General features: G+C 43.8%; 1 protein-coding gene across 1 annotated transcript in view; it reads left to right on the forward strand.

The window, feature by feature from the left end:
- The window catches only part of LRP2 (LDL receptor related protein 2), a 358,266-nt gene that overhangs the window by 138,897 nt on the left and 202,782 nt on the right, over nucleotides 1–16,587 (forward strand). Inside the window, exons 20-21 of the mRNA XM_086956556.1 lie at nucleotides 4,698–4,835; nucleotides 5,933–6,214. Coding sequence (XP_086812682.1) covers nucleotides 4,698–4,835; nucleotides 5,933–6,214 — 420 coding nt within the window. The remainder of the gene's footprint in view (nucleotides 1–4,697; nucleotides 4,836–5,932; nucleotides 6,215–16,587) is intronic.

The following is a 16,587-nucleotide window of genomic DNA, read 5'->3' on the forward strand; positions in this document are numbered from 1 at the left end:
AGGACCCAAAAAAGGTCATAAGAAAACGTTGCATGCTTTTTTAAAAAAAATTTTATTGAAGTTTTTGTTGCAAGTTTAAACAGATTATGACATATCCTTCAAATATACAAAAATATACATATGCATTTTGCAAAAAACATTCAAAAAACAAAATACGATGAAAATGGAAACATAAAGAAAGAAGATCTTATTAAGTCATTACCCCATCAACCCATTTTTGAATTGGAGTCCAGATTTTTATGCCTAGTTGCTTCCTTTTCCTTCCCTTAGTTGCATAGATTGCCAGTTTAAGTTTGTATCTGGCTAATAATCGACCCCTCCATGTTGAAAACGACGGTGGTTCCGGGCTAATCCAGTCCTGTGTGATGCATGCGCGCAATTCAGACATCATAATAAATAATAGATTGAATTGTTCAAAGTCAATTGAGTCTTTAGAAACACCAAATAATATTAGTTCAGGTGATGTGATCATTGTTTTACATATAATATATTCAATGAATTTTTGAATAGCAGAAATTAAACTTGCAAGCTTTGCACAGGAGTAAAACATATGTATTGTGTCAGCTCCTCTCATATTACACCGATTACAATTTATTCCAACAGTAGTCCCCCATTTCAAGACCTTGGCTGGTGTATAATAAAGATCACACAAAATCATATAATGTTGAGTTCGAGTTCGCCCTGAAAATAAGATAGAAGTAGCCATTTTAATTGATTCTTTTAACAATAAATCCTTTATTCCTAATTTCTCTTCCCATTTATCGCACAAATTATTAAAGTCGTCAGGGAGGTAGGTCATTAACACATTATAATAATAACCTATTTTCCTTTTACTAGGTAAACTGTCTATAAGCAAAATTGGCTTTAGATCTTGTCTCTCTACATTAGAAAATGAATGTAGGAAGCTATGGAACGTTGCATGCTAGTAGAACTCTGATGTGTCCTAGATGTCTAAGTCACTCCCTTTTCCCCTTCTACCCTTTTATTGGTAGGTTCTTGTACCTGAGGTTATTGTATTTTTGTTTTTCATTCTTTCTTTAGAGAATGCTATTTAGTTGGTCCACCCATATGTCTGCAAAGGTCTGTCAGCTGAATGATTAATAACAAGCTTTGTCTGGAGATATTTTTGAATTGCTATTTGGAAGCCTTAGTAAGAAGTAAACACATAGTAACTCTATGAATATTTTTCAATGTTATACCCTAAATGGCAAACACTTATATATATAATACACCACCTAATGCCCTTCATCTTACTGCAGTTGCCTCTAGACAGTGCTATGCATGTCTAAAGTGTATTGCTTTGACTTCAAGAGGCCATCCAGTAAAAGCTGTCATAATCTTAAAAGGGGAACAGCGTTTACAACGCAACTTTTACCACGCACTACCTTTACTACGCAACTTTTACAACGCAAGTCGTTACAACGACTTGCGGTGGAGGGCGCTTTAGGATAGGGAATGGTTTAATTTACTATCCAAAACCTTCCCTACTATCCACGGGGACTGGAGTTGGAAAAGTAAATTAAACTATTCACTATCTAGCGCCCCCCAACGCAAGTCGTTGTAACGACTTGCGTTGTAAAAGTTGCGTGGTAAAGGCATGCGTTGTAAAAGCATGCGTAGTAACGACATACATCCATCTTAAAACCAGCCAGGTTCTCAAAACTCTAATGTAAAGACATTAAAATGTGGAGTGCTGCTGGGATTAGCATTGAGTCTCAATCTTATGTATATGCCCCCCCTCGCTTTCTCAGTGGAATCCTATGTATGGCATAATAATTGTCTCATAAGCGGATGACACTCAGTTACTGCTCTCTTACAAGGAAAAATCTGCTGCAGCTAAGGAGACTTTTTCACCATGTATGAAGGCAGTTATGAGATGGTTAGGATACAGTAACATTCAATGTAATCCAGACAAGACAGAAATTCTGCTGTTTGGCTCCAAACCCACAACCAAGATGGTCTGGTTGCTGGCCAAGTGAATGTCAGCAACCACCCTCAGATTCCTTGTGCAGTTCCCAAATGGGTTAGGGATATTTGCCCACATTTTTCCCTCCACTGCTACTAATTTCTTAAGTAGTATGGAAAATGGAGAAGACACAATGACACTTATCTTCACTGCCCCAACATGGGACCCTCAGCCGTGGTTCTTGCTACTATTAGAGATTTACATTTATCCACATGAAAAATTATGACCCTATCCTGTGTCAGTATCAAGGGCAGTTACCGCATCCATATCTCTTGTCCCTGAATCTTGTGATTTGGCACCTGTGATTTTAGCATTCAGCTATGCTATGGAAAAGTCATATGCAAGCCACATGATACACTCAGAGCATGTTCTACTTGCTAGAAAGGGGCCATGGTGATGATTGTGGATAATATTTATTTATTTATTTATTTATTATTTATTTATTTAATGGTTTTATAAAGCGCGTAGTAACTCAGAGAGCATCCCAGCGCTAACCTGCTTCTCCATGGGTTTCTGCCGTCTGACGGGATTATGTTTGCGGGAAAAGGAGAGTCTTTAGAGTTTTCCTGAACTGGAGGTGGTTCAGTTCTATCCTAAGTCTCCGTGGTAGGTGGTTCCAATGTTTGGCCGTGTGGACCGAGAAACAACGGCCACCGGTCTTGGCCTTTTTGACTCTGGGAACCGAGATCAGATTTTCTCCACTAGAACGGAGATATCTCTCCGCTTTGTAGGGGATTAGGAGTTCTTTGAGAAGGGGGGGCCGTTGTTATTGAGGGTTTTATGGGCCAAGCAGAGGGCCTTGAAGACCACCCTTTCTCTGACTGGGAGCCAGTGGAGAGACTTAAGCGCCGGCGTGGCAGAGGATCTTGCCGGTGTGCCCGTAAGTAGGCGGGCGGCGGCATTTTGGACTTTCTGCAGAGTGTTAAGGCTGGCTTCGGGAGCTCCCAGGTAGATGGCGTTACAGTAGTCCAATCTTGCCAGAATTAGACCCTGAATGAGGAGCCTCCTTGCGGTTTCAGGGAGCAAGGGGAAGATCTTCCTGCAGGCTCTGAGTAGACCAAAGCATGTCCCTGCCGTCCTTTTTGCCTGAGTTTTAAAGCTCATGTCCTTCTCGATCCACACACCTAGGCTCTTGACCTCGTCCTTGGGTGCGGGAGGGTCACCTAGGCAGCTAGGCCAAAGGTGAAGTGGCAGGGAGGGCCCCTTGTGGCCCATCAAGAGTATCTCAGTCTTGGACCCGTTCAACTTCAGCGATGAGAGATTCATCCATCGGTGGACTTCGGAGAGGCAGCTGTGAAGATCAGAGGGGGCTTGGTGAGGGTGTGAAAGGGTTACGACCAACTGGGTGTCGTCGGCGTAGTTAATAACTGACACGCCGAACGAGCTGACCCTCTTCTCCAGTGGGGCCATGTACACGTTGAATAACGTAGGGCTCAAGGAAGAGCCCTGCGGTACTCCACATCGGAGGGGGATGAAGGGTGAGTGGCTGTCATTTTCCCGTACCTGAAAGGAACGTCCTGATAAGAAGGATTTTAGCCACTTCAAGGCCATGCCTTTCAGTCCAATTTCTCCCAGTCGGTGGATTAGGGTGAGGTGTTCTACAGTGTCGAAGGCCGCACTAACAGACACTTATAATGCTATTACGTGGACTTTGTTACGTTTACGAAGCATTACTTTGTGAACGTTCAGACCTGATATTAATTGCAAGTCAAGCACACTGTATTTAAAACATTGTTCCAAATGCAGGGATGACTGAAGATAGAGAGGGGCCAATTTCAGATCAAAGCATGGAGTTCCCTGACTATGTCTGGGCACACATTCCAATGTACTACACAAATGCCAATAAAATAATATAACAGCAGATAAATAAATACTGCAAAAGACTTAATAAAAAAAACATTACTTAAATGCACAGTCAGAGCACCCGGGTGGGAGCAAGGCTTAATATGAATGCTTCCAGCCTGCCTTTGACTGAAGCTGTAGGCTTTAAACTCTCCCTCTCTCTCTCATTGCATGGGGTAGGCCTCTCCAAGGAGCAGTGGTCCCTTTTAGTTGAAAGGAATGAAACACCTTGATGCCGCCACTGCCCAACCACCTTCCATTTCTCCTTGTAAGTTACCACAGTAGGTATTTGTGTATTGGTTTTAAGTCAATGCACATCATGTGACCAACAGCTACACATGCTGCAGACATAAAAAGTTACTTAAATGTAACAATCCGGTTGCGATCTCTAAGGCTGTAGATTCACATGCACCCTACCCAACTCCCTAAAAGTGAGTTCATGGTAAGTTGTATGGGCATAGTGACTATTCATATGTACTCTAGTAAATTGCATATTTTGTCTCTAGTACACAGACATTATAAGTTTGATTTTCTCTACGCATATAATTACCCTTGAGAGAAAAACACAATCCTTGGCGGTGTCTGTTTTTTGAGGGAGGTACTATAGCTATCACCTCGAAACTGAAACTCCAACTTTAGACATAAGCAACTTGTAAAGTTACAAGTCCAGCACTAGATGGCAGGAGTATGCACAGCATGGAAATCTACAGCACCGTGGGCTGCAAGCCAGTTGTTACAGGTTTGTTATGTTTTCCTATCTTGTGTTTGCTCGATGGTGCTTTTATGGAGAAGAAAGGATTTTCCCGGCCTATGGATATTCTCTTGTAACCACGACTTCCGTTTCTTGATTTTTGACTGGCGTTTGTCTGTCTTCTTTCCTGTGTCCTAGGTTTTGCATATGTTACTGACTGGCGGCTTGGTGGAATTATAAGAGTGAGGAAAACAGATGGAGGAGAGATGACTGTAATTCGACGAGGCATAAATAACATCAAGCATGTGAAATCATTTGATGCAAATTCCCAGACTGGTAAGATTGTTAACCATGGAAAAAAATACAATCAGATAGATCTTGGGATTTTCGGGCGCAAGCATAATTAATTCAATTCAGAGTGAGTTCATTTCAGTTAAAAAGCAAAACTATGTAATCAATGTAACAAGTGGCGTTTCATCACAAAGATCCAATGAAAAGCCGGTCATTTAGATCCTCCACGGCAGGCTCAACAGACTGTCCAGACAACAGATGCCCACTCACCACATTCAGAAACCCGTGTTGGTTTAGCACCCATCACTTTTGGTGGGAGTGTCCCATCCCCACCCCCACAGCAAGGACATCTCTGACGGAAATGTAATGCCAGCCTACCAACATATCTTGGCAGTCTGTAGGCTTTTTTACTGTAGAAACAACCCCCAGAAGCACTGGCGTGTTATTTCCTAACAAATAGAAAGACCCCTGGGGTGCAAGGAGTTTTCTCATTATACGTGAGGGGCCAATGCTGATTTGTCAAGCTTAGGCCCACAATGCATTGAGGGCCCAGTTCCATTTACAATGGACTAGTAGAGAGGCTTTCCCCATTCATTGTATTTAATTGTCTCTCTTTTCACAAGCTGAATATACAGTGGGCACTGGGAGAGTATGGGGTGATCCTCATTTGTGATTAATTTTCATCATCATCCTTTCCAAATATTTTGGGGGGAAAGGTAGGTTTCATCGGCTGCTCTGGTAAAAAAAAATTGTGATTTTATCCATGTCCTGGTACAGTGCCTGGGAGCTTCCTTGCATCAAACTATACATGTGCCTAAAAGAGAATGAACATGTTTGTTTGAGGCTGACTGAGGTGAAATTAGCTTACTATTCTACACCCCACCAGAAGTTCGCTGTCAGGCCTGCATGCCCATTCCACTGCTGCTGGCCATCCGATCTTATGTACTGTATTCAGAACTAATTGAGCGCAGTGTCTCACTTGGGTGCCGCGCAAAGGCGAGGGAGGGCGGATGGCGGGAAAGTGTGGGAAGGGGGAATGACAGAGGCAGCAGCTGTCACCCTTGCTTGGATTATCTTGTAAATGGAAATAAAGAAGTGTAAATACTGAGAGTCCCTTCTTTGTTTCTGTGCTTCCTTTCAAGGTTCTAACTATTGCAATCGGCAAGCCAATCCCAATGGCGACTGCAGCCATTTCTGCTACCCCGTGCCTAACATGCAGAGGGTTTGTGGCTGCCCATACGGCATGAAGCTGGGCTCCAATCAATTGACGTGTGTTGATGACCCATCAAGCGAGCCACCCACCATGCAGTGCGGCTCCTATTCTTTCCCGTGCGCTAATGGGAAATGCGTGCCAACATACTTCCGCTGCGACGGCGCTGACGATTGCCATGACAACAGCGACGAGCTGGGCTGTGGATCACTAAGTAAGTAGTAAAGCACGGGGCAAGCTTTGTTCCTCACAGTCACAATTGTAGCCGGGGAATATTGAAGACCGTCGAAGGGGTCGGCCTGCTTTGCATTTTTGGCACCATCCTCGCTTCTTCAGTTGCCCACGATTTTAATTCAGCAAACGCCAATCACCACGTTTTGTGTGGGCTGAAAGACCCCAGCATGGTGAAGTACAACATCAACCATACTCTTCATGCACACCCACAAAATAAATCATCACTGTCGACAAAAAAACATACATTGCAATTCAAAGAAGTGAAAATTAACTGTTTATGTTAAAAGAGGGGTGCATGAGTACTCATTCTGTTCCACAACACTTACTGTTGCACACAGATATTGTTAAATCATGCTCACTTGTGATAGTAGAGAACAATTATTGAAGCCATTGCATTTACGCTATTTAAGGTGTTGTCTTAGTGATGTGTATCAAACTGTATTCAGTTAACTAGTTAGAATTCATTATTCTCGTTCCAAATAACATTTTTAGGCACAGCTCACAATTAGTAAAACCATACTTGTTTAAAAGAGGATAATAAATAAACCCATGGAATACATGCAGTGCTACTATAATTATGCAATAGTGTGAACGCAGCTTTTTTCACATAATTATAGATTTGCCGCATTTGCCGCACAATCCATCATCTGCTGCGTAATCTGCAGATAACAACAAAAAAGTTTCCAGCTGAAGCATTTCAAAGGTTGCTAAAAAAATGCAGGAACACGTGTTGATGCACAGTGGAAGGCCCTTTGCAAAGGTTGACTGACCACCTTTCCGTTGTTTATTGCTGTCGTTCAGTGCTTAACAGATACTAATGAGGTGCAACCTAGGCCCAGACAGTGTTAACAAGTGTAGACATGTCAGAACAATGATGTATTGCTATCACAAAATGTGCTGCATGACGCCGCATAATTTGCCTTTTATTGCCATATAATTTAGTCAGCCCTGACTCATTATTTGGCCGTTCCCTGCTGCATAATTCCAGTATGAAACAAAAAAGTTGCCAGTACTGCTCCAACACTTTTATCATAGGTTCAAGAGGCTGAGTTAATGATTCTCAACTTTGAATGACCACTTTTTCAGTCAAATGTATCACAAAAGAAATTTTTTGTATACATTTATTTTCATTTCTACTCGCAATTTTTTTTTCCCAAAGTATCTCTTCATACATTCTACTTGCACAGCACTGTAAAAAGTGGAATATGCACCTACTTGCATACATAGAATTCATTTTGTTTGTTTGGGGGCAATTCTGGATGAAAATGCTAAATTCCAAAGTTGAATTTAATTCATCATAGTCTCCCCAATGTGGAGCAATTTATCCTGTGTATTCTACTGTGGATTTAGCATTTCCTCCAAAATTTGAATTTTTAAAAACTGAACTCCAAATCTGGCACCAAGCTTACTTTGAATGCTAGAATAATGTCACTAACCAGTCCAGCTATAATACAGGTTTATCACTCATAGTATAAAAAGGCCTTAGGAGGGATACTCTCCTATCAGTGAGGAGTAAATATGGAGTTATATGTTATGTGTGCCATGGTCCAGTATCATTCTATAAGGAATGTAGTAAACTCATTTTAATCTCAAAGGAGATGTAATAGCGAAATTGTTTCATTTACCTAAATGAAGAATTTCAAAAATATGTTTTCTTTTTTCTTTAACAAGTAAAACTTAGAAATATGCTTATGCGTAAGCCCTTCCAAATTGTGTCCAGCAGGTAGAGTGCTGGCCAAGTGACGGTCAAGAATTAACAACAGTTTTATGGCATTGGACAGAATTGCCTAGATGGATTCTTCCCCTGAAAGCCTTGGTGGTGTGCATGATTTACTAACAGTATCTGCTACTTTCTCCAAGATTGGACCACTGCTGTAGCCTTTCGTCCCAAGAAATTGGTGAATCAGAAGAAAATGGATGACACTGAAATGTATCACCATCTACTATACCATGTCCATGTTCAGACACCATAGCCTACAATAACGAAAGTTTTGCAAGGGCATCCGAGTGACCCAACACAGCACATTAAATAGTGTCAATTTACTTACTGTTCTAAAGGTTTGTGTGCACATCGGTAGATTGTGGTGTGTTGCACGAGTATCTGCGCAACTTTAAGGAATATAGGCTGTCTGATTCACACTTAATGTTTAGGTAAACTGAAATCTTTGGTTCATAGATGTAGATCTATAATTTGTAGGAATTTCAGACTTTCTGTAGGAATAAAAAAACCATGTCTTTGCTTGAAAATCAACACAATTAAGCACATTTCCATGCTTACTCCTCTTCTTTCATACTTATTCCCATGGATTAACTACTTCCATCTTTTTTTCTCCACTTGTAAAATAGTCGTCCTGGTCAAGAAAACCATTCACTTACACTATTTTGAAATATGGAGAAATTTGAATAGAGAAATCCTACACACCGTTGAAATATATGGATTTGTGTGGAAAAATCTATGTACCCAGGACCTCATCCATTAGTACCACCCCAATGCTGCTTCAGTTTAGGAAAGAGTTAAAGACGCACCTCTTTAAAGAATAGCACATCACGAAGCAATACCCATTCTAAATCTAGCCATTTCTCCGATCACTCATTGACCTTATGCTTGTCTTTGACCGTGTACAGCACTCCAACGCTTTTTTGGCTAGATTTGCAAGATAAAAATACCATATACATACATACATACAAATCCTTTTATATACACTCCATTGAAATATGGGGGCGTTTGTGTATTTTTGAGTGTGATAATTCAGGAAGAGTAACCAGTTCCCAAAAACATGTGGATCCTTCTCTCCATTCTGTATTTACATGACATTATTGTCAATAAGGTCCAGAATGGTAAAATCATGAATAATATTATAATTATTCTCCTGTTTACCTAGCAAGGCTTGAAAGAAAGGATAAAACTGAAGGTTGCTGTTTTTAATAATGTGCACCACACCGTCCCGAACCCATATCCAGTTATGTAAGCCCAATAATGAGATGTTAGAAATGGGATCTCTGGTTGGCTAAGGCTTGCGCCAAAGCCAGGCAGAGACCACCACTCTAGTCAGGGCAAGGGAATTACACGCCTAAGAGAACCCCTGCTCACCCCCTTGGTAGCTTGGCACGAGCAGTCAGGCTTATCCCGGAAGCAATGTGTGAAGCATTTTCGCACGCACACAGCAACAACATCCCAGGTACACTACAAAAGGAACTCCACACAAGGTTATATAAAAAATAGCCTTTGTATTCTCATAACACATTAGAATAGTAAACACATAATATACATGGTGCCACCTGGCACTAGGTCATATCTACAAGGGATTATATACACCTGACACTGGACCCCTGTCAGAACCATCACAAAGCAAACTTAGTAAAAGTAAAACAGATTGTAAACGTGCAACTAGTAACCACTGGTAATCACTGTACTTAGCCGATCTCACCAAACGCACTCAGGGCGCGCACTTACTTTACACTGGGCCACAGTGCTAAAGTGCCCAGAGGCCTAAAATCACTACCACCATGTCAGAGCTTAAGGTACAAAGTTTAGAGGTGAACCTGCCAAAAAGGGCCAAGTCCAACACAAGATATAAATAAAAATAACATTTTAAGGCAGCTGTTACCAGAAGTCAATACATAGTTGCATGGACCGTAGTATAACAACATCTATTAGGCAACTAATGAGATGTATTGTTGGAAAATACTAAAAGACAATGGTGAGTTCCCCCAAATCCAGGAGATAGTTCATGCAATGTCAAATACCTTAAATTAAATTAAACTCAGAGCATGTATTCCGATAGCTGAGACAAGTGGAGAGGGGTGGGGGCTAGTCAAACATGCAGTTCATTACAAATTAGGTTATGCTTCTTGGGGCCCGATTCACAGAAACTAACTTAAGACAAAATCCTAAACTTACTACTTTTGGTATTCACAGAACGTACTTACTACTTTTGGTATTCACAGAATGCACTTACTACTTTTGGTATTCACAGAATGGATTTACGACTACTAACTTTACGGCCGCACTCGGGCCGGGGATTCCGGTCCGGAGGTGGAGATTCCGCCCGGTTGTGGAGATTCTGGCCATCGCTAAGTCTCCGCCACCGGCCGGAATCTCCCGCCCGAGTGCGGACGTAAAGTTAGTAGTCCTAAATCCATTCTGTTAATACCAATAACACATGGGTCTGCTGAGGGCGCTGCCAGAGGACTTAGGCAACAGGTGGCAAGGAAGCAGGGCCTTGTGGTTAGGTCAGGCTTCATTTTCACAAGCAATGTTTTAAAATTTTTGCTGAAGCGGCTTACATTCATTGTCAAAACAAGCCGATCTGAGGTTTCTGAGTGTTTCCCTCATGGCAGGAAGGGGTGGGGTGGTATTCATGTAACACAAAGCTTAAACAGTTACTTCTGATGTACAGTGCACACGCAGTCCTACAGGGACATAGCTATAATTAAGGTAGCAGGTGCAGTGGCATCAGGGGGCCAAGGGTGTGAGGGGTTCACTGCACCCCAATTGTATTATAATCTATTGTAGAACATAGAGGGGACTTCTGAAGTGTGCGAGAGACGTATATAGCAAAAAAATCTACTTGTAAATATGTTTTGATTCCTTTTTTATTTAAACATCCTATCAAGAGATTCAAATAGTGATTCATCACTAAGAACCTCAAAAATAGAATTTTTACAAAATATATGACAATATCAGCTCGTAAAAACATCACAAACAAGAAACCTATTGATACAATTAAATTCAAATAAATTGTTTAATGCGCAGCTAGATGCAATATTCTTAAACTTCCTGATAACAGGCAACAGTCAAACGAGAGATGCCAACAAGTGTTTCGCAGTATTACAAGAGAGACTGCTTCTTCAGGGCAAGGGCATCAATGACTGGATGTGTTCTTATTCTGAGTGCCCAGATTCTTAAATTAAGGGTCCTGGTAATACTTGTTCTCAAATAGACACTACTAAAATGCTCCAAAGGAATTTCTAAGCAGTAATCTATGCTCAGGAATCGTTTTACCAATCCACCACCATGATAGTGTTACACTAAAAATGTCTTGCTTCAATCCAGTTACCACTCTCTTGTGAATATTGGGTTCTGAACATCTCGTATGGATTCTTCACACTATTGCACAGCCCTATCAAGGTGACAAACCAAGACCAGATCTTGTCCCTTCGTAACGGTTGCTACCGGACGCCCATACTGAAGTTGTCTTCTCTCACAATATAAACACTGAATGTTTTTGACTTTTTACTACCCAGCAGGGTGGCATATGTCTCTATTGTCCTTGCTTAGAGCCCATGCCTACCTTTCTTTGCTACTGCGTACATCTTTCCAAATTCTTAATTAAAGGCCCGCTCCCTTGTTAAAGATACTCACCTTAGGCTCAGGCCTTTAATGGCTGGTAGGGCCTGCTACAGCGGGCTCTATGGCTATATTGAACAATCATTGACGAAGTCGGGCCTTAGCAAACTGATGCAATGTTAATTTTCTACATTATTTTATTGCAAGCTTATGCCATAAAAATTCATAGCAAAAACCATACCTTAAACATGGCTGCCATATGCATATGATAAAAAAACTACAAATACAAAACCATTAACTGATGTGGCCATTTCCTAGAGATTTTTTTCAAATAACAACCCTTTCAGCTGTGCCTTGGATTTTATTATAGTTATTATTATTATTATTAGCATTGTTTGTGAAAGGGACAACAACAAACCACGCATAATCAAGCACTCAAATTGCAGGCAGCCACAATATTGCAAGGTCCCAAAAACGTTTTATAACAGCAACTTTAAAAAGAAGACAGAACACAATTTAACATGCAACTGGTATGGGCAAAATCAGTAGCCATAGTTTGAAGTTAGGATTTGTTATTTAAGAGAAGGAAACTATTTTAGGTGCATTGGAACATTGATCACAGGCTTTGTACAGGAAAGAGATGACTTCAAAAACTGTCATGGACTTAAAACCACAAGCTTATAGGCCTGAATCTCTGGGTCCTTGACTCTGGTCCTGCCAATAGGATATTAATCTCTGATATCAAACCTGCATCTTTGCATCCATGTGGTGCAATGGCCTGGTGCTTCTTCAAGAAGGGATCATTACTACACAGCTCCCCCCACCACCCCACCCAGTATTGAATTGGGATAAAAAAAATTGGCCCAGGCACGCTAAAAAAAAGGTGGCCTACATTTGCATATTGCCTTTCAGCAAAACACTGCTTTGGCGAAATTTTATAAAAAAGAACGGGGGGAGGAGGTCTCTGACAGCGCCATGTTTTTTTTAACTTTACTTAGATAAAAAAATACACAGATTAGTTCACACTGGTGAAACACACCTGAAAGCAAATGAGGCCACTTCTGCTCATGCCCCTTGCCCCCGCTCAATATGCATACATTAACGGGCCAGCCCTGCGAGAGAAAGAGAGTGACACCTCTGCCTGTTGATAAAAGGGAGGTAATGGACGCACATCTGCCTCCAGAATGGTCACTCAGGCACCCACTGGGCTGCTGGCGGCATCCAAACAACACAGACACTGTTCAAATCAGCCCCCCAGGCTGCCTAAAAAAGCAGCCCACAGCTGGGACTCAGATACTGGCCCCTCGGCCATTGCCCGAGTGCCTGCCTTACCAATTCGACCCTGCCCCCACCGAATATAAATAACTAAGGAGGTGCGAGAAGAAACTCAAGAACACTCTTAACTTAGTACCTTCCTTGATCACATGCTCACAAATTTTTGAGGGTTACTGAAGAACATGTTTCTTGAGGGTTGGAAAGAGAATGGGTAACACGCTAACGAAGCAGAGCTGAGCTTGGCTAGCTGGTTCAGTTTCCTAAAGATAATTTCGAGTGTGCAGCAAAGGCGGCAGTTGGCTCTTCAGCTTCTACAGCACTGTGTGTGCTACATACCGGTTACAGGCTATGATCCCATCTGCACTGATTCAGACTTTCATACTTCCAAGGTTGAAGTGGTTGACCATCACTAGTAGTCAACCCCATCTTCTCTGCGAGCAACCACGTTGCCTTCAGCCACTCCACCGGACTACACTGGACCGACCACAGCTACATCCACTTCACCTTCAAGAAGAACACATCCCACCACCGCACGCCACAAATCCCCTGCAGATGCTGGAGCAGAGTCACCATAGACCAGCTGACCACATCACTAAGGCAGAACCCAGCTGGCGACACCATTGACTCCAACGACACACCAGACAATCTCATATCTTCAATAAAGCCGACACCATCTTCGCACCACACCTCCGGAACATCATTAACAGCTCCTTCACGTCAGGCACCTTCCCTGGAAGCTGGAAACACGCAGAAATCAACGCCCTTCTGAAGAAACCAACAGCAGACCCCAAAGACCTCAAGAACTTTTGCCCCATCTCTCTCCTCCCCTTCCCGGCCAAAGTCATTGAGAAGACCGTCAACACACAGTTGACTGCATTCCACGAAGCAAACAACTCGTTCAACCCATCCCAGTCCGGATTCCGAGCCAACCACAGCACCGAGACCGCCCTAATCGCAGCTACCGACGATGGGCAACGGAGAGACAGCCGCTCTCATCCTCCTAGACCTCTTGGCAGCCTTTGACACCGTCTGCCACCGCACCCTAACAACCCGCCTCTTCAACTCTGGGATCCAAGGAAAGGCTCTGGACTGTATCAAATCATTCCTCTCCAACAGAACCCAGAGAGTCCGCCTCCCTCCCTTCCGCTCCGAGGCCACCAAGATCATCTGCAGCGTACCCCAGGGCTCCTCACTCAGCCCAACCCTCTTCAATATCTACATGAGCCCCCTCGCCACCACACAAAGCACTCCACACCATGGGCCCGAATACCTCAACAACCGCCTCTCGTTCTACACTCCCTCCCGCCAGCTCCGCTCCACCAGCCTCGCCCTCACCACCATCCCTCAGATTCGCAGAGCCACTACCGGAGGAAGATAATTCTCCTACCTGGCAGCCAAGACGTGCAACTCCCTCCCCGCACACCTCCGACTGACCCAGGACCATCTCACCTTCAGGAGACACCTCAAGACCTGGTTATTCGAGCAGTAGTGGCACCCCCCCTCCCTTCAGCGCCTTGATACCCTCACGGGTGAGTAGCACGCTCTACAAATGTATTGATTGATTGATTGATTGAGTCAGTGGTTGAAGTGGGAAAAAAAGTAGGGGAACAGTGGGTGGAGAATCAGGGGGTGGGAATAACCGAAGATTGAATCAGTGGGCAGAGTCAGGGGTGTGGCTAGAAATAGCAAAACATACCAATTTTTAGTACGTAGCATTTCACTGACAGTTACAGCTTATAACGTTATTTAATTAAAACAATGGATAAACATGTTTATTTGAGGTTTAATTCAGGAAAAAGCAAACACTCATAGGGAATACAGGTTTATGTAAGGGTGTGAAATATAAGGAGGAACAACATGTTACCTTAATGCTTTTACTCTGATTGATCAGAAATCCATGATTATTTTTTTGTCTCAAACATTGAGGTCATGAATACAGGGCTCCTCCTGTACACATGTGTTAAGCAGGGCTCATAAGAGAAAGGGACTCTTCAGGAGAATCTAGACTCACGGAAAGCCACAAAGGCTCCTTCATATTCATGTCAGCCAGCGAGCTGCTCAACCATAATATAGCAAAAAGAACAACTGGTGGACAGAATGCAGAACAATATCATACATTCACCCCAGTATAGAGATCTGGGCCTAAATCAATTGTTTCCTTGCTCATCATGCTATTCCAGTTTGGAGCCAGCCATATGCAAATCAGTCTTGATCCTGCACCCTATGGGAACAGTCCAGCCCCAACTGCCAGGCCAGGTCCTCCCTGGACTGGAAACAAGCATCCTAGGACTGGTTTCGGGCTTTCAGCCCTCATCAGCCAGGATAGCTTGATTCCAGTGGCATGGAGAGCACGGGACTCATGCCTGAGCACACCTGTCCCATTCGGGGTGACAAATGCAAAAAGAACAATTGATGGACAGAATGCAGAACAATATCATACATTCACCCCAGTACAGAGATCTAGGCCTAAATCCATTGTTTTTTGCTCGCCATTCCAGTTTGGACCCAGCCATATGCAAATCAGTCTTGATCCTGCACCCAATGTGAACAGTCCAGCCCCAACTGCCAGGCCATATGTATTCAAGTGTCCTTTCATTCGGGAAGTGAACACAAAGCAGTACCCACTGAACTATGCACATACCATATTGCTCTTTGATATGCATGGTACATGTTCTTTGCAGCAGGCATAGTACCCCTCTGCGCTACCTTAGATGAGTAAAACAGCCACTAAACAAAACATGCTCCTATCTCTCTCCAGCAGGTACATTGATCAACAAAGTTATCTTGGCACTTGTATTGTTGACCAAAACCTGCTGAATATACAAAGAACTTTGCAGTGTATTTTTACACTCCTGCACTTGTACAAAACCGGTCCCCCCCAAACTAAACTGGCCCCCTACCCTTCCAGTCGCCCTGGGAAACGCCTGCTCCTGCCCATTCACTGCTCCTGTCCAGTCAGTACTTCTGCTCATGCTCGACCAACACTCCTGCTTCGTCAATTCCCCTGCCCCCTCCCTTCTCCTGGCCCATCACTTCTCCTGGCCCGTCACTGCTCCTGCCCCGATCACTGCTGCTGCCCGGTTCACTGCTGCTGCCCTGTTCACTGCTCCTGCCCCATTCACTGCTCCTGACCCTTCACTGCTCCTGCCCCATTCACTGCTCCTGCCCCGTTCACTGCAAATGCGCCGTTCACTACTCCTGCCGCTTTCACTGCTCCTGCCCGGTTACCACTCCTGCTCATGCCTAATCACCGCTCCTGCCCCATTACTTCTACTGCTTCGTCACTTCTACTACCCCGTCACCTCTCCTGCCCCATCACCTCTCCTGCCCCATCACCTCTCCTGCCCATCACATCACCTGCCTGTCATGTCACCTGCCCGTCACGTCTTGTGCCCGGTCACCTCTCCTGCCCTGTTGCCTCTCCTTCCACGTCACCTCTCCTACCCTGTCGCCTCTCCTGCCCCATCACTTCTCCTGCCCCGTCACTGCTCCTGCCCCATTCACTGCTCCTGCCCTGTTCACTGCTCCTGCCCTGTTCACTGCAACTGCCCTGTTCACTGCTCCTGTCCTGTTCACTGCTCCTGCCCCATTCAAGGCTCCTTCCCTTTTACCGCTCCCGCCCGGTTACCTCTCTAGCTCATGCCCGTTGCCTCTCCTGCCCCCTCACCTCTCCTGCCCCATCACCTCTCCTGCCCCATCACCTCTCCTGCCCATCACATCACCTGCCTGTCATGTCACCTGCCCGTCACTTCCTGTGCTGGTTCACCTCTCCTGCTCTGTTGCCTCTC

Source organism: Lissotriton vulgaris, chromosome 2_1 (assembly GCF_964263255.1).
Source record: "Lissotriton vulgaris chromosome 2_1, aLisVul1.2, whole genome shotgun sequence".
Lineage (NCBI taxonomy): Eukaryota > Metazoa > Chordata > Amphibia > Caudata > Salamandridae > Lissotriton > Lissotriton vulgaris.